The sequence below is a fragment of the Perca fluviatilis genome, chromosome 18 (assembly GCF_010015445.1).
Source record: "Perca fluviatilis chromosome 18, GENO_Pfluv_1.0, whole genome shotgun sequence".
NCBI lineage: Eukaryota > Metazoa > Chordata > Actinopteri > Perciformes > Percidae > Perca > Perca fluviatilis.
The window spans coordinates 20,394,945-20,422,593 of NC_053129.1; the positions used below are offsets into that span (position 1 = coordinate 20,394,945).

At 40.1% G+C, this 27,649-nt stretch overlaps 1 protein-coding gene across 4 annotated transcripts in view; it reads right to left on the reverse strand.

Annotated features, from left to right (window-relative positions):
- Positions 1–27,649, reverse strand: part of stxbp5a (syntaxin binding protein 5a (tomosyn)) — a 109,095-nt gene that overhangs the window by 18,450 nt on the left and 62,996 nt on the right. For all 4 annotated transcript variants that reach the window (XM_039781912.1, XM_039781914.1, XM_039781911.1 and 1 more), the window contains 8 exons: positions 21,920–21,983; positions 21,029–21,112; positions 8,752–8,875; positions 6,312–6,390; positions 5,359–5,513; positions 3,174–3,246; positions 2,780–2,927; positions 411–478 (listed from right to left, as the gene is read on the reverse strand). In XM_039781912.1, the coding sequence (XP_039637846.1) occupies positions 411–478; positions 2,780–2,927; positions 3,174–3,246; positions 5,359–5,513; positions 6,312–6,390; positions 8,752–8,875; positions 21,029–21,112; positions 21,920–21,983 (795 nt within the window). The remainder of the gene's footprint in view (positions 1–410; positions 479–2,779; positions 2,928–3,173; positions 3,247–5,358; positions 5,514–6,311; positions 6,391–8,751; positions 8,876–21,028; positions 21,113–21,919; positions 21,984–27,649) is intronic.

A 27,649-nucleotide genomic window follows, 5' to 3' on the forward strand; every position in this document is an offset into this window, starting at 1 on the left:
TCAGCTGAGTGGATTGGGAGAGGAATATTTTGCAGGCTGTGGCACTCTTAGAAAGAGAGAGAAGCCTGTACAGAATAGTAATACGGCATGTAGGGGTGAGGAGAGCGGGAGGAAGGAAAGGAGCCAAACCAATTCCTTAATGTCAATTCTTTAGTGTGTGTATGTGTATGTGTGTGTGTGTGTGTTCTGTTAAAAACACCCCTTCTCCCCTTGTTGACAGCTTAGAGCGGGATAATAAACATTAAAATGGAGCGAGGTGCACATGATTGGAATATATAAAGACCTACAGTAAATATTCTAAGCCAATCTCCTTCGCTGTGGAGACCAGACAGTGCAGGCAGGAGAGGTGAAAGTAATTGAGTTGCAGCAAGACGATAATGATAATGCTAATGAAATCAGTGTTGTCTTACCCAGTGATGATGATCTCTGGGTAGCTCTGTGTGCCTTGACCCCAGTTTCCGCCATTAATAGGCCATTCCTGGATAGACAGCAGATACACACATTGCATTAGAGTGAATGAGAGACCACAGGTAGAATGTTAACAAACAGCACGTCAATAGAAACATTGATTTCAGAAAAGATGACATGATAAAACCGCACTTGTGCATGGGAAAACAAAGGCAGGGATCCTTTGTGGACCTCTCTCAGTGCGTCTTGCAATTATACATTATGCACCTCAATGAGTGTGTGTCTCCATCTGAGAGCGTGTGTGCATGTTGGCAGGGGGTTTGGCTTTGAACACGTTGACACATACAAAGGTCACCATGATGACTCATGGTGATCTTTATGTGAGAATGCCATCCCGCAGCTCAGCTAGGCCTTTGCTTAACAAAAAAAAAGGAAAAAAGCAGCAGCCAGGCAGCCAGTTTAGGTCAGTACATGCTGACATTTCCGACAGAAAGCTAGAACAAGGCGACAGGGAAAAGAACATAGGCATACATAATGGCTGAAGGAGCAGGGGGTCTGTCTTAGATGATACAGGGATAGGAGATGAGAATGAGAAGAGAAAGGAGGTGTACAAAGAGAGAGGATGATCGTTAAGTATTATGACACTAGTATATAGTCGGTTTAGCTTCACGGAAACATTGAGAAAGATACTTTAGCACTAAATTAGTTTGTAGCAAAAACATGCATGTATGTATTAATGTGTCCTTTGTTAAGTAACCTTGTTGTTCTTGGAGTGCGGCAAGATGGTTAGAGGGTGTAGTGTGGAACATTTACATTTCTAATTTAGGCATTAAGCTCTTTTACGACACTGCTATCCAGAATGACATGAAGGAAAATTCCACCCTCTGGCTGGGAGGGGTGTTCAACAGTTACTTCACTGACTTCACGGAGTAATGGTGATTTATTATGTTTTTATTTATTTGAAGTTAAACAGAAGTCTGATTCTGCTTAAACCTACATTGTGTAATTTTTTGAGTTGATTCTTAGCAAAAATCCCTTTGTTCTTTCACAAATTTGTGCTCATTCATGTGTAATTACTTCCACCAACTAATCAAAGTATTTTCGTAAGCGTAGAATCTGACATTCAGATCATTCAGAATACACATGAGCGACTCGCTCGAATGACGGCACCCATGTAGCGCCTCCATCTTTAAAATACATTAGCCAAAGAGGGACATACCTCCGCATTTCGCCCTCTTACACCTATTGGCACCGTGACGAATGCAAGGGAGAGATTACTCGCCAGGGAAGCGAAAAGAGAATTAAAACGACAACGCGACAGGCAAAGCAACAAGACCAAAGTTAATACTGGAGTGGCTAGAACAGCTGCGTGTAAACGATGGAGAGAGCTAATTTCGGGTTCGGCCACCGTAGGACGAAGGGCTAGAAAGTAATATTCAGTTGGTTGTCATATACAATTTCACCGCTAGATGGGAGAAATTCTTACACAATGTAGCTTTTTAGAAATGGTTGCAAACAATCATGACAAAGAGTAAGCAATTTCTGTAGCGCTTATTTTACAGTTCTGTAATTTCCTAATAATTTCCCAGAAATATCTTTGTAATTTGGTACTAATTATAGGAACAAGACAGCTGAGAGTGATGGTAATGTCTATAGCTTTTCTAATATTTGCTAAAACTAGCCATTTTTTCAGTTGGTACACCTGCCAGTGTAACTAAGAGAGTCTTTTAGTCTGTGCACAACAGGTTAACATGCAAAGTGTAACATTTGTCTACAGAAAACTATAATAATAAATTAGTATTGCATAATATTTTGTAATGTCATGTTTTGTTTGCATTGCTTCTAATCTACTGAGAAGAAACAAATATCACTTCCTCTCCCACCAATTATTTCTCCCTTTCTTTGCAAAATTGTAAACCTGGAAAGAAGCCCTTGCTCTTTAATTCTGAGGGTCTCTATCCAAAGCCTGACATTTACCACTGCTATGTTATATGTGAAAGACTGTTCCATTAAGGTTCCCACAACAGTAAGAAAGACCAGTGGCGGTTCTAGACCATTTCAAATGGAGGGGCCAGGCTGGGGCGATGTGCGATTTTAGGGGTAGCAAATATATTACATGTAAGCACAAGTGTTACATACCACCAAGCCTCCATAGGTTTGGTTCTACAAAAGACTAACCATACACATATAACAATAAACACAAGAATTGTTAAGCTACATTTTATTTATGTATCAGTTAGGGGGGCCAGAGGGGGGTCGAGACTACAGAATATTACAGGGGCACTGGCCACCCTTGCCCCACCCCCCCTAGATCTGCCACTGAGAAAGTGAAATATGAAGTGTTGCAACATAAAGCTTTACTATATATTACCTTCTTGCTGTAGCCCTGTCGTTTCTGCCGCGAGCCAACAGAGTAAAGTGCAGGTATGAGGTCCACAGGGCAGTCGGCAAAGTACTCGCAGCAGGTCACAGGAGACTCGTGGATAGTCAGAGGATAGGGGTTCTCGAATATAGGGTAACTGTTAGCAAGAGGGCACAGACAAAGTCACTCTTAATTCAATTAGTCTGCCTGCCAAGTATCAGTGCATTAATCTCATTCAGTACTGCATGCACACTAAAGAATAAGATTAATGAAAGTAAGTTATATCATGTAGAGGCAAAATATAATGAAGATAACGAGTGATAATAGGCCAACTGTGTCATTTTAGCCCACATTTAAGGAAGAAAAAATGATGAAGAGGTATTTAATAAAGAGTCAGACTCACCCATTTTGTGCAAGGTCGATCACCACTAAATCCTTTTCTAAAAGGACCACCACAGCGTAAGGTTCCTGAAAATCTGCACAGAGAAACAGATTAATTAGAGAAGCTCCTTTGAGAATGAATTTCATTTTCATTAATCTATGTGATTTGTGTCTGTGGGGGATATTGCTCTGGTTAAATATTTGTATCAGTCTGATTTGGGAGTAGAATTTCACATAAAACCTTAAGCTGATTCTCCCTTATAATATACTTTAAACCTTTGTATTGAATGAATTGATAATAGGAATGCACTGATTCCATCCACAGATATAAATAACTTATAAGGCACAGCACTGGAACCAGTACAGATCACCCTGCTATTTGCACATATCTCTGATTCTAGTAACAGTCTGAAAGCATTATAAAAGTCATAAATACTAATAAGAGGGGGCACACACATCCAGCAATAACATAAATAAATAAATAGGTCAGGTCTGACAGATAAATTGCAAATACAAACATAACACAAAGAAAATTCATGCTCATTAATAATTAATTAAAAGGGCGCAAAGAATTCCTTACTTTCGTAGATTTACACAGATCACGTCAGAGCTGCCCAGTTTTTTTCTTCTATGTTTAGCCACTAAATGCCTCCTCTGAAGTAGCAGGGGGTTAAGTGCTTAACTTTAGGGCACATTGACAAAATGTATGATACAGTAAGAGAAATAACTACCTTTCTAACCCTTAAAAAGCTTGGTGCAATGGCTGTAAAAATTTTTTTTTTTTTAAAACACAGGCCCTTATGGCAGACAGTAGTTACAATTCCTATTTTGGACGTTTGATTTGGAAATAGCATCACACACCACAGAGACCATTCAGATTTGTAAATTATTTATATGTGTGTGTGCCTACAAACTAGTGTTCAGAGAACAATCTGTTGTTTAAAGCTGAAAGGCCTCAGACTGTCAGAGTCCAACCAAGGTTAAAACACTTTGACAACTGTTGTCACTACATCTCTCACTGTCCTTCTCATTTTACTTGCCAGGCACTGGTCTACAAGTGGTTCACATTCTCTTGTGACTCATTATGCAACTTTAAACAGTATCTCTATGTCTGTCTGTTTTGGCATTTGGGAGATGCTGATGTAACTGTAATTATGGCCAATTTCACTGCTGATTTACCTTAAGATACAAACTAATTACAAATAAGGTAATCAGCAAAACAAAAAATGATTTTCTATGATAAAGAGAAAGTTGGTCAAAGTTGTAAATAAGGATGTGAATGGAGCAACACCAGGAAAACTCCATCTAATGAGGAAGGCCTGTGTGGCTGAAAGCTTCTGAAAAACCAAGTAAGTGGACCTTGTTGTAAGAATATTTTGTGAAACTGCTATTTCCAAGGTCAAAAATGAATCTCCAAGTTTAAGATCTAATCTAATTTACTCAGAATGACTGTACGTATTTTTATGAGTTGTACTTCACCTCTGAATCTTTGTCTCTGTCTGTATACTGTACCTCTCTGCTACTTTGTGTGCCTGTACTAGTATGTGTTATGATACTTTGTCTGCATCTGCAGCCAGATGATCATGGATGATCCACCTCCTCTACGCACTAACGCTAGTTTACTGTAAGCGTGCAAACATACACATCAGCAGCCAGACAGACAAGTATTGTTTAATCCAAAGACCCAGTAATGTCCATTACTATATGAAATCAGCGGGTGGGGACATCAGGTTGCCAGTGAGAAGTCGCCATTATTACATAACTCACTAATCCTTTCTGCCGCTGTATATGTACCAGATAACGCTGCACCAGAGTTTACATACTGGATTACATAGTCAGGATCCTATGCTGTACCATTCAGCTGCACTTCGACTTGTTTTTGCTGTTGACTCCTCAATACAGGAAATAAGATATTAATTTAATTTAGATGGAAGGCTATTGTGTTCAAAGAGATGAAATGAAAAAAGTAATGTGGTGTGTTAGATAATGAAACTGGAATAGGATCCTTCCCCTTGGGGAATTTCATATTTATTACAGAAACACTAACACAGGGGCAAGCAATCCGACATAATTAAAAGAAATAGAAAGGTGTGTGATTCTAATGCATTGACGAAAGGAGGATAAGATGACAATTCCCATACAAATGCAATGCTCAGACATGCACACACGTTATGAGCACATCTACCACATAACAGACACAAACTCACCATTAGAATATGGTGTCTCACAGAGTGTAAGGAAGTCTACTATAGGATAGTCCATCTCCAGCACCGCGGTACTTTTCCCGTGCATTACTGTCAAACAAGGCCGCCGGCCCACCGTGTCGTAGGACAGACCACCAGACAGGATTATAAAGGGCTCCCTGGAACGTACACACACATAGTATAAAGATTTTACTGGCTAATGTTTACTGCAACCACAAAAAAGTACTAGTTTTTGATTGGTCCATTCAAGATATTTTTACTGTAGTAACTGAAAAAAGTATTGGAGAATACAGCCCTGATACATTATGCCATGATACAAAGAGGAGTGGTGTTTTCTTCATCACATTATTTTAATATCAGAAGATTGACGTGTATGAGTTCTGGGTAGCTCTTAGTCTGAAGTACATGTGTTACTTACATTGCCTTGGCAACAGCTTTTAACCCGTGTCAATAACTTTGATGTGTCTTTTTCTATTATTGTGATCAGGGGCATCGGACTGAGAGGGGGAAAGGGGACTGAGTATATAGGGCCCTCATGTGAGAAGGGGGCCCACAAAGATACTAGTAGGAATAGCCGTGGATGCGGGGAGGGCCCATACAGGATGCCTGTAGTTTGTGCTACGCCCCTGACTGTGATGTATAATTACTAATGTAATGCTTGTGTGTGTGTGTGTGTGTGTGTGTGTGTGTGTGTGTGTGTGTGTGTGTGTGTGTGTGTGTGTGTGAGTGTGAGAGAAAGATCCAATAAAGCCCCTTTGATTTGAAAGAGGGAGAGAGAGAGAGAGAAAGATTCTATACAGTACAGTATAAAATCTATGTGACACCTATGTATAAGAGAGAGAGATAGAAAGAAAGAAAGAAAGAAAGAAAGAAAGAAAGAAAGAAAGAGAGAGAGAGAGAGAGAGAGAGAGAGAGAGAGAGAGAGAGAGAGAGAGAGAGAGAGAGAGATACCTTACCCAATTCTAGTGGTTTTGTATTCCACTTTGAGAATGGGTTTGCAAGGCTCTGGCTTCTTCCCGTCCTTGGGCTGTTTTCCTAAAATAGAACAAACAAAATTTACTTTAGTTGGCCAGTTCATCTCTCTTCACCTCCTCTCCTCTCTTGTTTGTCCTGTCATCTCATATTTTTTCTCCCCAGAAGCTGCACTTAAATTGCAGCTCTAAACAGTAGCCAGACAATAACAAAAGGCTATTCATCAGAGAGGATAAAGACAAATGCAGGGGTAGGGACATGCAAAGAAGGTGTGACGACCGTGGATGATTTACAGAATCCATCTATTCAAACCTCAAGGTTGCTCCGTGCGCAGGCAAATTTGCACATCCATCACACGTGTGAATATTTTTGTATCAGAATGCACAATAAGTGGCTGAATATATATTTAAACTATAACTGAAGAGTCACAGTGAGCCCTAAGGGAGGTTATACAAAGCAAGTCTGTATAATAAAGAACTGCTTTGAATAATTACATCTAAATAACAGATATCTAAAAAGACAATTAAAGGAGGACTTATAAGCCTTACATAAACCTGTCAAAGAAATTTGCATAATTGTCCATTAAATACCAAACTAATTATGTATGCAGCAGTGGGAGAAACAACTAATTAAAAAGCCTGTGTGGTGGTTCTGCAATCCCCAACACACAAAACCAGCTTGAGAAACTGGTTAGAAGTTTTCCCTTTCATTTAATTTCTTTCTTTGTTCCTTTTTCTGACTCTCTCTGTCCATTTGTTGCACTCACACACTGTCTAGTTCTTCCAGGCCCTTCATCTGGGCGAGTTGTCAGAGTGCTCTGTGGGGTGAGTGGGTGTGTGGGGAGACAAAGGAGTACTGTATGGATTAAAATGCATCTTCAAAAGAGCAGACTTGCTTTTCTACAGGAAATAAACAGAGCACCGGCATTAACGTATGCACATGCAGACACAAAGTAAAGCAAACAGAGGCAGGACATAATTGAACTGACAATACAGTAATCCTCTTGAATGAAATGGGGAAACGATGAGGGAGCCATGTGCAGGAGACTCTGGATTTGATGAGTATAGAGACAGAGGTGGCTGAAGGCACTAGTATCATATTGTAAAACTTGTACTCTAAAACTCTACTATACGACCTTAAAAGTAATCTGACTTTTAATGTGTTTTTTTTATGTAAGGAGATGGATGCTTTTATCTCCATATGGCCTATCTTACATAAGGTTTGACTGCCACAAGTATTTGTGTAAGTAAGAAGAATCATTGATTTCTTGGGAGCAGTGGTTCCTAACCTTTTTTGTTTTTGACCCCTCAATACGAACCAATGTCTATTTGTTAAAAAGACTCCATGTCTATAAGTTGTGAGCAGTTCGATTGCAGGGTAATTTTCTTGTTCATTTTGAATACATTTCATAAGCCTGAAGAGGTACAATTATTCAATATTTCACAAAAACAGCAAAGATTAAATTATTTTTCAAAATGATGCAGTTTTTTCCCCCTAGTTTTATTTTCATAATCATCTTGCAGCCCCTTAGATCTATCTTGTAACTGACTGCTTTTAGTAGGTTGGAAACCACTGATTTAGGAGTCTCTTTACGTTTCCAGCAACCAGTTTGTCTCAGGGTATGATAATAATAATATAATAATAATAAAAAAACTGTATTTATTTAGCACGTCATACAAAAAAGATACCATACAATGTGCTTCACGATAGATGAAAAATACACGTAAAAATACAGATGTAAGAAATAAGGAACACTGCAAACATAGCAAAAAGGATATTTAAAAAGAAACAAAAAAGAGCAGTAAATAAATTACAATTAATATCATTGGTTAAGTAAAATACTTTAAAAGTTTCTAGGGTAAAAGATATATTTGCCAAGCATATTTTTTGGCTTAGGATGTCTTCAGACAATGTTTTATCTGCATGTTTTGAAAGGAAGTTTTGAAATCATGTTTCCGATTTTATTTTATTTTTCTCAAGGCACAGATATGTTGGGCAAAACAAGACAAATTCACTACTATTGTTGAGGGATTAAATTATAAATATATAAATAAAAAAAGATCAAGTATGGGGTTATTAATAATTACCTAACCTTATATAGTTAAGTGTAAAGTTAAAATTAAATCCTTATGATATGTAATCTACCAGAATTGTTGAATTCCAACATATTTTGAGTATGTTGGAATGAGAGGTCCGACATGCATCTGGCTGTGGATGAAATCCCTCCCCGTTTACGATATTCCAGTGGACTATAGAATAGTTAAAAATATCCTCCAGGTCCCAAAATTGCCACAATGGAACACTATATGTGAACTCTATAGAGTATCTATTCTATAGAGAGTAGTATATGAGTGAGTTAGGGAGTGATTTCAGACAGTGTGTGTGAGTGTGTGTTTGTATTTGTGTGTGTTTCCACCTCCTTACCGTGTGGGGTGATTGTCTGTATGGGCTTGCCCTGGCCTCTGATGTTCCATATGGTCAGAGTTCCGTCTGAGTGACTGCAAATGAACTGCTTGCCCTCGTGATGCCAGGCAACGGAGTGGATTGCCTAGGAAACGACATGCAGGAAGCAGGCGGGGTCAGTGGTTCAGCAGGATGAAACATCATGTGCCACCATCTCCCTACAAGTTTGTTGCATCGCGGCAGCCATACGGTACACGGTACAGTGTTCATATGTGGGTTAAACGCCCCTGACTCTGGATTATACACTCTTCAACAGATGGTGAAAGTGAGATAAAAGGGTACGGCCCCTGACTTCAGAACATTTCCTGTGGCATAAATGCATATATTAGAAGAAGCTTTTATATGACCAATTTGCTGAATGTGGAGAAAAGCCGGAAATGGGTTGGTCATTTTATTCAGGATCGCCAGGAGTAAGGTTTTAGTACCATGGCAATCATTTTAACAATTCTATTTCATAAAGACACAAATTCACAGAAGGAAAAAAAGGTCTTCGACAGTTGAAACACAGTTGTTCTGGTGCATTCAGGTTCATCTGGTGTCATTTGGAGTCGTGGATTTAAGATAAAAGTATTTAGTTAGTCTGTCTGTTTAACCCAAAAAGCAAAGAAGCAGAGAGGGTAAAAGAAAAAAATAGTCTGTCAGTAATGTGTGTTTAAAAAGTAAGCAAGGAAGTTATAAAACAATTGCAAGTTTAAAAGAGGAAATGAAAGTAATCCCAATTCTAATATCTACATTATATACTACTTACCTTTGCGTTAGGCCTTTAATGCCACGACAAAGGTGACAAAAAATAAAAGAACCAAATGGAGAAACTGATTCAGAGAAAAGATTACAGATATAGAGAAGAATACGGAGTGACAGGAAAGAGTTAGAGAGATGGGGCCCGCTCTGTCCTCTTATCTTCCCCGTCATTTTAACAGTCTTGTTGCTGTTGTAATCCCAGCTCACAATAATTTATCTACTGACAAGCAATCATTGAAAACAAAAACACATCTTGCCCAAAGTATGATAGTAAAGGGCAACCTTGCTTATTGATGCCCTTTTTAGAGCTCATAATTTAACTCAGCGAAACGTTAGGAGATGAAGTAAATACGATAAAGACGCACCAAATCTGTGTGAAGCTCCCAACAGCTTCCAGAGCAGTTTCATGACGCTTGTCACATTAATTTTCGCCCAGGGGCATGTTCTTACCAGGATACCTGCAGCATCAGTAATATGTCGCGCCACGAGCCCAGTGCTTTGTCAGGGGAAATATTCTTTCAGAGACAATGATTGGACATATTCTCATGATGGTTAGTATTAGGTAAAACATTTTCTTAAAAAATGTGCTTCTTTGTCATGCTTCAAATTTTTTTTCCACCTTCCACTATTTAATATTCAAGCTAAAGCTCCACTTTTTGTTTAAGTGTGAACTTGCCACTAGTTTTCCTTGTCTCCTTGCCTCGCATCGCTCATCTGACCAGAATGATTACCTGGCTGTCAATGCCGATGTGAGCAAGCGCACAGTCCGGTTAAGTCAATCTCTTCCAATTGAAGCTGCTATTTATTTAGGTGTATATCAATTTTGCCTTCGGTGTGTCATTAGTCATAAATGGTGCTGCGTGTCAGGCTCACAGAATGTGCTGAGTTTTTCAGAAAAAGGCAAAATGAGACGCTGTGGGGAACCAATGTCAGCTCGTGGCACACCGGTAATATGCTCACCACAACAAATCTAATCGTATCTGTCCTAGAGAGAATCGTGTCATATTTCTATGTTTTGAGGGGTAATGAACTCCATCTATTGCTTGCTGGTAAAGTATGTAACCCATGACACATGCGTCTTGCTTTACAAGATTTGTTCTGCTTTTCCTTACACTCACAAAGATGAAACCAATAATGTGATACTGTTGAGAACCTCCTGATGTAGGTGTTTTTGGACGCATAGCCTTGAGGAATTCCAAAGGTCTCACTATCCTGGTTTTCTCAATAAGACTCAGGGCACCGTGAACTTGATGAGACAGAGCTATGTGACATCATGCTGCATAGACGCACAACTCACATTATCTCATTACACAGTTAATGACTCATTCCCTCTCAGTCCCACAAAGACGCATAAATGAAACATGACTAAAGTTCTCTTTTCAAGTATTTTTTTAGTTATGGAGTTTCCTGATTTTCGGACGATGAGGATTGTTTCCTCGGAAATAATTTGAGCCGTAATGAGTCATGGCTTAGGTGTCTTATCTAAGCTGTTGGCGGATGGGAGTCCTGGTAGGCAGACTGACAGGGACAGGTGGGATGCAGTTTGTCAATGATTTGTTGCCAGAAATGATTCACAGGTGTGCACTGCCAGGTGGTGTGGATGTCGTTGCACCAGGTGTGCTGAACACAGTGTCAACACATTTTTAGATTCTGTAAAATATTTAGCATTCCACACTCTGGAACTGAGTTGTGTTATCACATACTGCATAAGTGGACAGCATAAAGCATATTCCTGGTTATCTGGGACCCGGCATTGGGAGTCATTAAAAGGTCTTGTTCACATTTTATCTATGGATAAAAAAAGTTTTAATGAGGATGAGATATTAATGTGTTTGGATACCAGTGGGGGAAGGTGTTTTTTCTTTATGTTGACTGCAGCCCAGATGAAGGATATGATCTGCAGATATTCAGGAAAATGCTCAAACTTATTTGACTCGCTCTCATTCACCCTACAGAGATGCTTTGACAGAGACTGAATTCTGGAAATCTATCGGTGCATTGTTCGCTGTGACAGTCCCAACAGGGAACAATGCACTGTGCTTAATTGGAAATTGAGTAGGCTAATTGGCACACATGGTACTCATCATATCAAACAACACTAATTAAAAAGCCTAATTTTATGATTTATTACATTAGGTCAGTTTTCACAGATTGGTCTTCGGGGAATGAGAGAATTCAGTCAACATTTATTAGAGTCACACACACAAGCAAGTGTGTTCCCACACACACACACACACACACACACACACACACACACACACACACACACACACACACACACACACACACACACACACACACACACACACACACACACACACACACACACACTAATTCACGGCAAAGATGAAAACAAACACACAAATTGAGATTGTCAAAGGAAAATAGATCTACAAATAAACATGCATATCACAGCTCTAATTTGAGAAGCTTTGTGTAGTATGTGTAGTATGTTTGTGTGACACACAAACATACTACACATACACACACACACACACACACCAACACACACACACACACACACACACACACACACACACACACACACACACACACACACACACACACACACACACACACACACACACACACACACACACACACACACAGGGGCAATGGTAATTCAGCTCAAGTAGAAAAACATTCAACCAAAAAAGACGTAATCTAAAAAACAAGCATTTGGGGGCAAGAATGTCAACAGTTATTTCCATAGAGAAATCCTTTTGTTTTGGAACGTGAAATCCATTCTGTTTCTGTGTTGTGCTTATTATGTAAGCCCTGAAAGAAACAAGCCTGTGTAAGCTTCTATTTACAAATGAAGACTTTTTATATATTAAAAAAGATGAAGCACCATCATCAGTTATGATTAGAGCCAAATTAAAAATGCTGTTATTATTACTGAACTCTCAAAGTACAACAGAGACTTTGTTTTTTTAGGTATATTGTCAAAAAAGAAATTTGACATTGTTAGTGGTGCTAAATGAAAAGTAATTTACTCTTAAATCCGCCTGAATTAGAAATAAACTGCTTGTGATTTTTAGACCCTTGCAATGAACTTTTAGCCAGGATAGCGTCATGGCTCTCGGGATGGTAATGCTGGTCTGACTGTAATAACTTTAATGATCACTTGACCTTTAATCTAAAACTATAATCAGATCAAAGATGTATTTATCCAGTACTTGTTTATGACTAAATACCCACTAAATGAATGCCATTCCATCAGACTCAGCTGTACTGTGTTTAGCGCTAATTAGCAAAAGCTTTCTATCATGTTTTCATCAAATATCTTTTCCACAAATGATGTACACATTTTAGGCATTCTATTATTATTATTATTAAATGGCGTTATAAAAAATCTCCCCCAGACCCCTGTAGGTCTGGCCTGAGCCTGAATGTTTACAATTTTAGGCACTGCCCCTCAAGAATCAGGGCCCTATATTAACGATCAAGCGCACGGCGTGAAGCGCATGGCGCAGGTGCATTTTGCTAGTTTGACGGGGGGAAAAGGGTCTGTGCGCCAGGCGCATGGTTCAAAAGGGTTATACTTAGTATCTTCATTAATTCATAGGTGTGTTTTGGGTGTAACATGTAATAAACCAATTAGTCTCATCTCCCATTCCCTTTAATAGCCAGGCGCATTTATGATGGCGGATTTGAACCGTAATATTTTTATTTGTAATCTTTTGCATGTTTGTGTGCCGCTGCGCTTCCCTGTGTGTGTGTAACAAGCATAGTGTTCACGCGCTGTGCATAAGCCTAAGCACATTTTAGTAATTAAAATAACAATGAAATGCTGCGCTATTGACTTTAGACCAGGTTTTTGTCACTTCCCGCTGCCTCAAGATAGCAATACGCCAAGAATTCACCTGAACACACCTCCCTGTAAGACCAGCACGCCCATGGGCGCAAAGATGGGCGCAGGTGCATTTGCTATTTAAACGACGTGGGCGCTGGATGGTCTTAGGGTGCTGACACACCAGGCCGATTATCGGCTGTGGGACAGTCTGGCGAGGTCAGTGACTCAAATCTGTTCGGTGTGTCCCATGCAGACGTCCGTCTAGGGGGCTGTCGGCGTTCATTTTGGCCGACCTGACATGTTCGGTCAGTGGCAGGGAAGTCGGGACTCACCCGGAAATGACGAGCGGAATGAGGTGACTAGAGTCTCTCAAAATCTGACGAACATCTTTTAAACTGACCTTTGCTGATCTGAAATGAAGACAGATTCAGCAACTGCACGGCCTATTTCTCGCTTAAAATGTTTTCAGAAACACGTTTCAGTGAACTATTTTAGTACAATATGAGATCGTATTCTGAATGGCCGCCATGACAGTCTGGCTTTGAATTTCCGGAGAAAACAAACCCATGGGACGCGTTCGTCCAATCAGCTGCAGTTTTAATTTCTTGGGCAACATTACAGATTAACGCCGCCTGCTGTTATGGAGATGTATTACGTCTCGTCCCCTCTCGTCTTTTTGGTCTGTTCTGTGGCAGTTTTTTGGACCTCGGGGACGCGACTGATCATATCGACGGGGTTTTCTGTCAACGGTCAGCCGTCAGCTAAATGTGTCTACACCTTTAAAATAGCAAAGACACTAGCGTCGGGCTTTGCGCCGCACTGTGCCGGGTGCAAGATAGGGCCCTTATTCTCTTTATCTATCCAGTCCATCCAATAATGGTTGAGAAATGTCACTTAAAAACAAACATGATAGAAGTAATAATCTTCTTCAACGGTGACGTAAAACGCATCACTCGAACTGCTGCGCGTGAATATCCAGACTTCACCATTTTGTAAACATAGCCATACTGAGAAATACATAGAGAGTTTTATAGAGCTGATAGGCTTAATTACCTTTGCATCAACTCATTTGGCAATGGCCTGAATATAATGGACGTTCGTACTACAGCTTTGAGAATCCCACTTAAGAATCACATTAGGACAATAAATTCATCAACAAAAGTCTGGCAAGAACAGTTTTTTTTTTAACTTTTTCTTAACAAGGTCAGTATGAAGAGCAACACCCTAATGGATAGAGCCCCACAGAGACTGACGATCATATAAAGAATGATATATATCCATCTAATGGATGCTGCACCAGACTTGCCAAATGACCCATCAGCAATGAATAGTAAAGTTATCTGTCTGTATTCTCAACAGGTCTTAGGGGGAAAGAAAATACTTCTTAATGAAGACAGACTCGTGTCAGACAGTTTTCCAATAATTTGTAGCATTTGCTTTTAATCTTCTCAGACAACCAGATGGGAGAGATTTACTGCATGCGGACATATCAAATAGAGTCAGCTAAGCTGTCCATCAAAAAGAATACCTCAGGAACTTCTTTCTGGCAATGTATTGTCCTATATGGACAACCTCACCTGTTTTTTAAAGCGCTACTCATTTGTTTAAAACAACAGGTTTTAAATCTGACTGAACCTGCAGCTAGCATTCAAGGTTGCTTATGAATTTTGGTGTTAAAATATATTAATAACACAAATTCCTCCACAGAGGAAGCTTTTGTATTGCTTGGAAATTAAGTAATTAATGCTTAGTAGTTGTGGGAATAAGTGCACGTTTACTGTGTTATTGTTGGCCTTTAATAGTCTCTCTGAGAACTGTAGGCAAACATTTTGCCCACAGTTTTCTGTGGGATTTTTTCAACACATGATGTTGCGGTCTGTATTTGTGTACAAAAAAACTGGTTATCACAGTCACGACAACAATTTCTGCAAGAGAGTTACTGGGCTTTTGGGCAAAAAACTGCTGGTCCCTTTCCATGATATGACAGAGAAAAAAAGAGATATTGAGAAAAAGAGATGAAGAGAAAGCAAAGGCAGGAACAATGAGGCAAAGTACAACAGTTCCAGAGTCAAAATGATATGAAAAAGAAAATGAGAAATACTAAAACCATTAGAAAGGGAAATACAAAAACACATTACAGAAAGAAATGTAGTTGAAGAAAAATGCTTGAGATTGAGTTGTGATATAAGAAAAAAAGTTGGCCACCAGGAGACAAAGAGGAGGGGAAGGAGGGAAGTAGAAAGTCCGATTTGGCAGTGATATCGGCCATTCATCAGTGCCGGACTCAGACCAAGGTGTTGAGTCAGACGGAGCAGAGTGGAGCTGGGTCAGAGTGACTGATGCTCTCTTGCTAGCACTCACTGGGAACCCATAGTGCTGATCCACAGCTAATTATAGACAATCCACTGATAGACCCAGAGTGGAAGGTGTGCTCTCTCAGCTCTTTCAAAGCTTGTAAAAACAAAAGTTTTATCGCCTCTGCCGTTTGTCTGAACTCTGCCGGAATCTTTATTGTTGTCTGGGGGCAAGGTTCAAGTTCAGATTTGCTGACATATCTGCAGTTTGACAGCATGTATAACTAACAAAAGCTGCCTTCATTCAAGTAAAAACCATTTTATGTTTTCCCTTATGTGCACTACTTGCTGACGTTGTGTAAGAAAGTGTGCAAGAATTGTTACAAATGTGCCAAGGAGACAGGAGCCGACATTACTCACAATAAACATTTATCTCTACCCTTCGAAATCCAAGACCGTAGACTTACTTTCACTTGTTTAAACATCCACACCTTTTAGTCGCAACTAAAATATTCTTTAAGACATGCTGAGTCTAAAGTCTGAATCCACCGCTGCGTGGTCTGCTGTTGAAATGGAGAAGAGGAAAAGCTTCCTTGTTCATTTCAGTCGACAACTTTGATATTTGGTGGCAAGCTTCTGGGCAAATAGTGTTTGAATGAAAGCACATAGAAGGAAAAAGAGCGCAGAACAGGAAGAATATAGTCTGCAATGGATTTAATAGCTATAAAAACTTATTTCACCCTACAGTATTGTCAGCAGCAGAAGCTAAACAGAGGTAGAGTTTGAACACGTTCATGATTACGTCAAACAATTCCAATTGTGCCAACTAATCCAGGCAATATCAGTGGCTTATAATTCATGTTAAATATATGTTTAATGGCAGAAACGAGTTAAGCAATGCAAAACATCAAAAATATCTTCACCTTAAATTAGACTTAAGTTTCCATAGCAACCATCTGGATGTTGGATATGGCATTTAAATGTAAACACAGTTATAAAAGAGTAATATCAGTTGATTTTGAAATACAGCGTGAGATTTTCCTTGTTTGTTTTTGAAAATGTAAGATTTTTGTTTAACACACTGATATCAAGATTAGGGCTGGGTATTGTTTAAAAAAAAAGTATACCGGTACCAATACCGTGAATTCGATACTGGTTCCTGGAATGTGTGTGTGTGTGGGTGTTAGGCGCATATCTCTCAAACGGTTAGTCCGATGGATTTCAAACTTGACAGGTGTCTTGCTACGGGCACGAATAAGTGCAGTGCAGCGTTTGACGATTGGATAAAAAACGCAAAAGATATCGTTAAATATATAGGTAAAAGAAGCACACATTGGCTTTTGCCGCTCTAGCCGCTGGCCACTCTCCCTCTCACACTGCATGCAAACACCTGTTTGTGTCGTGACTCACTCGGATCTTTCACGTACTACACGTCTCTCTCTCTCTCTCTCTGCACACACACACACACACACACACACACACACACACACACACACACACACACACACACACACACACACACACACACACACACACACACACACACACACACACACACACACACACACACACACACACACACACACACACACACAGGTTCTGGTGGTTGATGATCGCAGATATGTGCTGTTTAACGGGCCGGTGGGTAGCGCACTGCCATGAGTCCATGATGCTAATGTCTGATTGCTCCACATTTTCATTGTGTTATTTTGTGATTACATTCTGAATCTGCAACGTTCTCTGTCAGGTAAATCTGTAAGTTAGTAGTAGGCCTACCGCCTCGGGTTTGGACCCCTCATACGACATGAGACAACACCATGTCTCTCTCTCTCGCTCTCTCTCTCTCTCTCTTTATCTCACACACGCACGCGCCCACGCACACGCGCCCACGCACACACACACACACACACACACACACACACACACACACACACACACACACACACACACACACACACACACGGTCCTGTTCTGGTGGTTGATGAACGCAGATATGTGCTGTTTAGCGGAGGGCCGGTGGGTAGCGCACTGCCATGAGTCCATGACGCTAATGTCTGATTACTCCACATTTTCATGTCCACAACAGTAATAACAGAAAAGTCACGGCCCAATCAAAACCACATTTGACAAAAGAATGCAAGGGTTGTCTTCAATGCCCCTGAAGGATGGTCTGGGCCCATATTAAACTTTAAATATATCTGACTCTAATAACCATTTGGATGTATTAGCCAGGGGAATAACGCAAAGACATTCCAAAAGAGAGGAAAGAACGATTGATTGTTGCAGGCTCTTTCTCTTTGTCAGTGTATTTCATAGTGAGCGAAATGAGGAGCAGTCCCCGCCCACTCAACCCCCTGGTCTCTGGAGAGGTGTAACTATAGGGGTTTGGAACGAAGAGATGAGCTCCCTTGGGAGATTCAGTACTAGAGACTGTAATACCCTGGGAGCAGCGGGAGGATATTAGCTTATCTGAGAGAGGGAGACAGGGCAAAGGCAAAGAGAGACAGAGTGAGAGTGAGAGTGAGAGAGAGAGAGAGAGAGAGAGAGAGAGAGAGAACCATACAGATTGAAATTCACTCACACTTTTGTGTCTATGGAGTCCTCTGTGACTCTTGTTAACTCAGTGTGCTTACAGCACCACAGCACTGAGAATAAAGTAAGCACCAGCATCTCATTATCTTAAATGGGTGGTTAGGGTCTGTGTCTAAGCACTACGGACACCACTGTATGACCATGTACATGCTGAACATGTGTGTGTGCATGTCTGCCCACAACCATTCAGTCGGCTTAAACCTCAATGACAAGTTTATGAATGAGATCTCCTATTCATAGTCATATAAGCAGAAACACATAAAGTAAACGGAAATAGAAAGATTTTCCAAAACCACCATTCCAAAACCATCATTAAACAAAGCTGTCAGACATTTTATAACATCTATAATAGATCATAAAAACAATCCAAATACAGCAACTACATTAGTGGGAATAAGATTTTGTATAAAAACTAATCTGGTAACAGATAACAGAAACGGTCTAGGTGTGACACATGCCAGGTCAAGAGGGGATCTAAGCAGCTCTGACACTGTCTCTTTTTTATTGTTGTGTCGTCTTGTATTTATAGACACACACTATTGCCTCTGGGGAAGCCAATAAAGCCACATGACTCAGTGCTTTCAAAAGTGGACCTTTTACGAAATGTTGCCCTTCTTACAAATGCAATATGCAAGCGCAATCACTGTGCAACCTTGCAACATCACTCCAGAGACATGAACACAAGGCACTCTACTGTATAAATCATGACATTGTTAAAACATGCATTTCACAAACTGTTCTTCTTTGTAAATGGGACTACTCATGTGAAAAAACATATTCTTCAGTTGTGACTGCAACATAAGCCAATGAGATTATTTTGTGATGATAGCTTCATACTTTATAGAAAAGCAAGTAATGTTAAACGAAAAGTTTCACTTTTTGCGAAATCTGCTTATTAGGGCCCGAGCACCAACGTCAGTTAGCGAAGGCCCTATTGCTCTTCAAAGGTTTCTTCTTCTTTCTTCTTCTTATTATTATTCTTCTTTGTCTTTGAGCGTATTTCTGAGGTGCTTGGGCTACTTAAAAACACACAAAAATTGGTACACATGTCAGACTTGGTGAAAATTGAAATCTGATATGGGTCTCAGGCTTGGGTGTGGTAAATTGGCTCAATAGCGCCCCCTTACAGTTTTCAAAGTTAAAGCCCCCTCCTTTAACTTTCACATAAAGGAATTAAATTTGGTAGGCATTTGTTTCATATCCGATCATACAAAAAATCCTCTTGGAGCCATACCGTAAACCCAACAGGAAGTCAGCCATTTTGACTTGAAAATTGGTCAGTACAATCTAAAGACCTTCGCAAAGCTAAATTGCGAGGCTTTTTTTAAATCATACAGTGTGGGTGTGGCAAGGCGGCGAATATCCATGTTCCCTCACAAAAAAGGAAATGGTTTGTAACTAGCCTGCCCCAAACAGGACAGTCCAGGACAGTCCAGGCCTAAAGACATCTACATGGGTACCCCCCCCTACAAGAATTTCAAGTAGCCCCTGCAGTGTGTTTCACCTAGATGTATGACATTTGGTAGGGCTATGTATCATGTGCAGACCTACAAAAAAGCCCCTTAGAGCCAAAGTTAAATTGCTAAGCTTTTGCGCTTTCGTCCAACAGTGTGGGCTTAGCTAGGTATTAACTTACCATGTAACGACGCAAAACAGGTAGTGGTTTGTAACTTCAGTGTACCTTGTCCAATGTGCCAGTGCCCCAAATATTGTATGCATAATAAGAGATCAGGCCTGAGGACATTTACAAGTCATTAATGAGTTATAGTCAGAGCGCCACCTACTGGCAACAGGAAGTAAGCCCTGACAAAAAGCATTAGATTTAACAGAATTTGACATGGTGTGGTTTAAACATGATATACAGCAACATGACGTAAATATAGTGTGTTCTCGAGTGCCACATACAAACACAGGTAATTGGGGCACAATCTGAAATATGTAATATGAAACGCTATGCTTGCGTGCATTGTCCGTCGGTCATGGAATTACACATCCCTGACATGTGTGGAGTACGAGGGCCCACTCATCGCTGCTTGAAGGTAGTAATTTAAGATTGATACCACTCTCATGTCTGTATGCTAAATATGACCTAGCTATATCCAAAGGTAACAAAATATGTCTACGAGCATCTATAGTTAACACATTTCTTGAGGTATTAATGAGCATCTTAATTCTTTTAATTCGTGGCTGGATAGCACAAATCCAGTTAGAGTTGGCTGTAAAACTCTCCTCTGGCAAGCCAAACCTCATCTCTATCTTCATTTAACTGCACATTAGAACTGCTATTTCCTATACAGACTGACCTGCCCCATTTTATATCTATACTGAGATGAAACAGGAAGCAAGTCCTATTGCACTCTCTTCGTACCATCATCAGAAGATGAGAGAAGACAGTAACGTTCTGAGATGTGTGTCTGTGTATGGTGTGTATGGTGTGTGTGTGTGTGTGTATGGTGTGTGTGTGTGTGTGTGTGTGTGTGCGCATGGTGTGTATGGTGTGTGTGTGTGTGTGTCTGTGTATGTGTGTGTGTGCGCGTGCGTGCGTGGTGTGTGCGTGCGTGCGTGTGTGCGTGCGTGCAATGTACATACACATTCTCAACTCACAAGCCTTGTCAGTTGTAGCAAACTATCTGGGTTTGTTTTAGGAATAAACTCTAACACACACACACACACACACACACACAGTTTACAGTTCAGTTCATGAATATGTGATTTAATTCCCAGTTTTTGTATTAAAAGATGCGCTGTAGATAAGAAGTGGGAGGAATGACTGTAAGCTGTTAGAGAAGAAAGGAAATAGGGGAGATTTGCCTACCTCATCGTAAGTGTAGCGATAGTCGGCCTTCTTTGATTTCAGATCCCACAGGACCACGATCCCAGCCTCAAATCCAATTATAAGCTGGAGAGGAAGAGCGACAGGCAGTCAGTGAGATAGGTAGGAGAGATGACAGAGAGGAGATAGAAACGACCCCATGATGGGCGGAAAAAGAAGTAATACATCTGACATTCTTGCGCAGCATGAAAGGAAGTAAGGTGTCAGCAGACTGGGGTGGCTCAAAACCTGCCCACCCTGGTTCACAGGAGATGATGACAGAAAATGCTAAAAAGATTTTATTTTAGAATAAAAAGTGTAAGTTTCTTTTTGAAGACTTATTTATAGAAATTCAAATTTGTGTCACTAAAGCAGATCAATGAGCCCTATTTTAACTGTGCAGTGGGAATTACCCCACAAAGCGCTACGCCATGTGCTGGGGACAATGAGGCTGTATTGAAGCACAGTTTGTGATCAAATACACACACAGTTCGGTAAAGTGGAAAACAGGTAAAGTGGAATAGAGTGTGGTGAGTAATCATTGTCTTCTCTGCCAGTTACCTTACTTATCTCATATTGTTTAAAAAGATAAGCAAATCACAGTGGTGCATGATAAAAATGGCTTAACCAGTTTATACAGAAAGAGCATCAGCTTCTGCAACTCACTTTTCATACAGTCAGATACTGTCTATTCTCACTGCAACGTCAAATACTGTCACCAAAGTAACACCTTTCCGTTTGTGAGGGTGTGGAATGTATTTCTGTTTATGGATTTGCTCTGTGTGACTGCTATATGAGTGAGAATGACATGTATTACTAAATCAGCATGTATATTTTTACGAGCTTGCGTGTATTTCCATTTGTGTGTGTGGACAGAGAAGGGTTGTCCTTTACCTTTCCCTCATCCATGGGATTGTCACTTATGTGGACAACTGGTCCAGGGTGAGCCTTGGAGGACCTTATGAGAGAGACTTATAAGAGAGAGTACATTTAGAATTTTTTTTTTTTAAAAGAGTCATATTAGAACTGGAGTAGAACTGGGGAGGGTTCTAAGGTGGAAAAACAAATGGAATTGGAATTGGAAGAAGCTTTAAGAATGGAAAAGATGTGATGGCAATGAATAATATGTAGCAAGTATTTTTTTTTTTTTTTTTTTTTTTTTTTTTTTTTTTTTTTTTTTTTTTTTTTTTTTTTTTTTTTTTTTTTTTTTTTTTTTTTTTTTTTTTTTTTTTTTTTTTTTTTTTTTTTTTTTTTTTTTTTTTTTTTTTTTTTTGTGTTTTTTTTTTTTTTTTTTTTTTTTTTTTTTTTTTTTTTTTTTTTTTTTTTTTTGTGTGTGTGTGTGTGTGTGTGTGTGTGTGTAACCATTTGCATGTCAGCGGAGACATCACAAAATGCTCGGCTGCCCCCTCCTCGGCCCCTCCTGTCTGTGCTTTACCCTCCAGACAGCCTTATGTCAAATCTCCTCTCTCTGTGTGCCATGTGGCTGCAGAATTTACCTAACCTTCCCTGCCTTTAAAAGATGATGCGGGCTGCGGAAAGCCAGAGAAGGTGACAGCTGAAAAAGAATGACTGTTAGAGCCTGAAACATAACCCAAGGACCAGGGAGCAAGGGCAGGGATGCCTGACAAGGAGAGGAAAAGGAAGGAGCTGCAACCAAATGTAAGTAATGCAAAGTATATGCAAATCATTACGGACATGCTGGTGATAATATACAGTATACAAATTGTATATATTCCAACTGTAATACATGTTTTGGATTGAAATGTATAAGCAGATGATTAAAAAAAATCCTATCTGCATATCTGCATCACTATAACAAAAGGCCAAAGAAGGGAAGCATCTACAACAGTGTGTGTGTGTGTGTGTGTGTGTGTGTGTGTGTGTGTGTGTGTGTGTGTGTGTGTGTGTGTGTGTGTGTGTGTGTGTGTGTGTGTTACAGGGTAGCAGTTAGTGGGCAGGCAGGCAGTCAGTCAGTTGTCTCTATATTTAGCCTGTTTGTGCCTTATTACCTAAGCTCTGCTGCAGCTGGAGCTGTTGATTTATCTAATCCCCCTTCACTGCCTGTCACTCAGCTAACAGTTGTCCACATCAGCGCGCACACACACACACACACACACACACACACACACACACACACACACACACACACACACAGGCACAATTAAGACACATCTTAGCATCCACCCATTTGTAAAACCTACATCCATGACAAACAATTCCCCTTTCACTGAATTACAAAATGCACTTTGCATAAAAGCTTTGCTCGCCCATCCCACATGGTTTATTTCCTCTTGTTATCTGATTTTATGCGCAATGTTCTCCATCGTCCCCTGTGATACTCTGTTAACAAATGTTTTGTTAAAACCTGTTGTTATACAGTAAATAAATCTGACAGGTACATTCACAAAGTCCACAAATACATGTTCAGGTTTGGAGATGAAGGAATCACCATGGCAACAGAGGCAGGATGGGCAGAGCGCAGACAGGCTCCCAAAAATCATCCATACTCAAACACACAAACCCACCCACCCACCCACACACAAACAACGCCTGCCTAACTACTTCAACACGCTCCTGTAAGCACACATTTCTGCCTGTGTGCTAATGACTATGCGTTTTGCATACAGAGTAAAAAAAAGGTCTTTTGGGACAAGAACATTTGATTATGTGTGTATATATGTGCATTTGTGCCTCTGATAGCTTTTGCATGCTCATACAGATAGATGCTTTAGTGTGCATGAGTACTACTGTATTTGTTACTATGCATATTTGTTTTGCTGTTAGCATTCCATTACTCTTATAGCATCGTTCACAGTTATGGGTATCACATTACTGTCTTCAGCTACTGATTCAAGGTCTTTCATCTCTCTCTCTAACACACACACACACACACACACACACACACACACACACACACACACACACACACACACACACACACACACACACACACACACACACACACACACACACACACACACGACTACTAGAGTCAAACAAAATACCTCATGGCAAATATAATGCTTGTTTGGTACATCGTAAAATCTTGAAAATGTTCGCCCCCTTGGCAGCGTCAGTAACAAAAGTAATCTGTTATAAACCTCTACTGCAGCAAATCCTTCTTTGTATATCAAATAGTCATCCCACCCAGTGATGCCCTCAATACATTAAAGAAAATGGACCATTACCTATGTGTTGCAAGCACACACACAAAACTGAGTGCATATACACGCACCATAGAGCAAATGTCTGTGGGTGTGTAGATGACGCAGGGGGGATGTTTAAGCAATAGGAAAGGTAACACTTCACTGAATTTGAAAACATCTCTTCAGTGCAGGCACACCCACACACGTACACACACAAAAAAGTGATTTAAAGAGAAATTATGAACGTATGAATAAAAGCACAGGTACTCATTCAGCATACATATACAAGGGCTTGACTAGATGTACACATGTACACTGAAACACACATGAAGTCCTGAACATCTGGTGACACCACGGGTGATGCAGCACAGGCGCAGCCACCATGACAGTGTCTCCGCAGCAACATGGCTCGAACAGCCCGTTTGCAGCACACCCATACCGTATGTGGCCTAATGTCACCTTGGTAGGCTGTAAGTCATAATGCATCATAGCTTAAGTACAGCTCATATTTGAGGCTAATTTGTTTGTATGATTCTCCATATAATCATGATAACTGTTAGCCTAAGTATGGCCAGGGTGTGGGGGATGTTTTTTGATCATGCACAAGAAAACAAAATATTCAAGAATTAAATCCCCCTTCCAATACCATGGATAGTGCCACTCGGCAAGGCATACCAAAACACTTATTTATGAACTTCAATATTCAATGAAAAATAATCTCAAAATGAAATATCACAACGTGATGTCTACATAAAACGCTTTCAAGCCAGGGAGCAGAGTTCACTTCCCAGCAAAAACAAAATACTTTCACCCGGGAAACGCGTGTTTGTTCTTTGGGAGTGTTTTAATCTAAATCACAGTCTTCTTCCCAAATGTAACAAGTGTCTTTTGGTCCCTAAACTTAACTGTCGTCGCTGCAAGACGCAGGACCGATATCTGGCGGTGCCTGTAGCCGGCTCACAGTCACCTATTGGCGGCTAAACACATCTACCAACTGCCACTGATACGACGGAGCTCTCTAGCGGCTAAATATAACCAGCGACTGCCGCTCGGATTTTATCATTATATTGCACTTTAGACTGTTCACGTTACAGCACTTTACTTAGTTTAAAATAGGCTACTTCTATTTTAGGTATATAATATATGGTCTATTGGTGAAGTAGCATTGATCACTTTGAGGGGGGATACATTTTGTCCACAACAGGGATAAAAATAATTCAGCAGAGGCAGGGATATATAGACCAGAAATGGGGAAATCCCACGCATTCCCCCCGGAAAATCACACCCTACGTATGGCTATTCCAGCATAAAAAAATGCTCCAGAATAAAGTGCTAGGCCAGCTGCACTGAGTACAACTAAGGTTTTCAGTACATGAATGAACAAAACATTAATACTAAATCCTCAAACTGACCAAAACAGTAGCTTAGATCCCCACTTCCTATTGACTGACTGGCTTTGATACACAGAGTGTTGGTTACTGGCTAAAAGCTTTCTGAAAGACAGCAAGAGCAACAGAAACAACATTATGTGATGTGTCGCAGTTAAATGAATAGTTAGGGAAATGAGCATATTCACTTATCTGTCAGTTAAATATAAAGCTACAGCTAACAGCCGATTAGCTTAGTTGAGGACAAAGATTGAAAACAGCTGACATGGCTCGGTCATGGTTATAATAAGTCACCTATAATTCCAGAGAATGTTGTTTTTCCACTTTGGTTTTTGTGCGGACAAACAAAGAAGAAATAACATGTTAATTAGTAAGATTTAGAGGCCTAAAATATGGATTTGGATAGAGCCAAGCTGGCTGTTTTCCCCTGCTTCCTTTCTCTAAGTTAAACATATCCTGGCTGTACCTAGCTTCATATTTAAAGGACAGATATGAGTATGGCATCGATCTTCAGTGTTTGCTGAGCTATTTACCTATATAAACACTGCTTATATAAGTTTAGTTTTGTATTAAACTGAAAAGCAGTTCAGACAAGCAATAACTGGAAAAAAAACTGAACTTAGTTAGATGAATTCAAGACAAAAAGCTTTTTGAGCAATGACATGATTGCTTACTGATGTGAAGTGACCACTTACTTTGTACTCTTCTAAACAACAAGATTTAAATAAGCAAAGTGATTTGTAATGTCCACCTCAGGCGTTAACCAGGAAAGGTCATTGTACCGGGAACCTGGGGTCCTGGAACCACTATAAATGGCTTTTAGGATACTGGAGGTACCAGCTGAGGACCTCACATATGCATAAAATCCCAGTATGCAGGAACATACGTAGAAGCATGCAAAATTCAAACAAGTAATGACAGTAGCTTCAGGGTCCCAAGTTGGAGAGTGGGAGAAAATGAAAAAGGACAGAAAAGGCCTCAGGCCAACATGTTCACGTGAACGATGTGTCATAGTACGCTGTTAACATTTAACAAATATATAAACAGCCTTGCATATAGTGCATACATAAAATTATGCATCATGTGAACAAACACAGATTCACAAGTGGACTTATGGCAATGTCCTTAATGCCTATAGCACTGACTGAACTATAATGCCATGCAGTTGGTTATGTACTGTAGGATATGTCTGTCGAGTACATTAGCTTGGGAACAGAGGTGTGAGTCATACAAATACACAGAGCACTGGGCCTGGCCATGCCTGGGGCCACTGGCACAGCTACTGCAGCTTGTCTCCAAATAGCAGGGCCCGAGGGATGATGACCCCAGTACACCCCAGTACACACTCATTACAGTATTCACAATAGAACAGAACAGAGGTGTAGCGGGCAGGGCTTAACATAAAATCTTTAGTAATGCTTTCAATAGAATTGTATGTAGTAGGGCCGGCTTATGACAGTGAAAATAAGGCCAACAACAGTATGCTCAGTCCATAAAATGTCTTCAAAATTGTGGAAAAGTCCTAGCACAGATTCCATAAACCCAAGGTGACAATCTTCAAAATGCTTATTTTGTCCAACTAACATTACAAAACCTTAAGATAGTCGATTTGTGATAATATAAAACAGAGAAAAGCAGTGATTTGGCATTTTTGCTTGATTAATGAATTTTCTTGATCAAACAATTAATTATTTAAAAAAATGGATTACATTTTCTGTCTCTCAACCAATCGTGACAGCAATATTTCCAGTTAATTTAGATCAAGCGCTTTCTTCTTCTGATGACAGCATCAGAAGAGAACAATGGGAGAGGTACGGAAGCTTTTGTGGACTGCAAGCCTACCAACCCCACAGCTGGCAGAGAGACACAAGGAGTGAGAACAAGAGAATCACCTCACACCTCTCTGATCTGCATCAAAGCAAACCACAGACATACACTCAAACAGATATGCAAACTGAGAGCATCTGTAACAAATCCGGGAATCGATTCCTGTCACTGCCGCCATCTTCAAGAGTATGGTTGTGTGAGCAATTGAGGCCTGAACCAAAAGATATGGAAAGCTCATTCCCTCAAACTAATTGTGCAGGGCT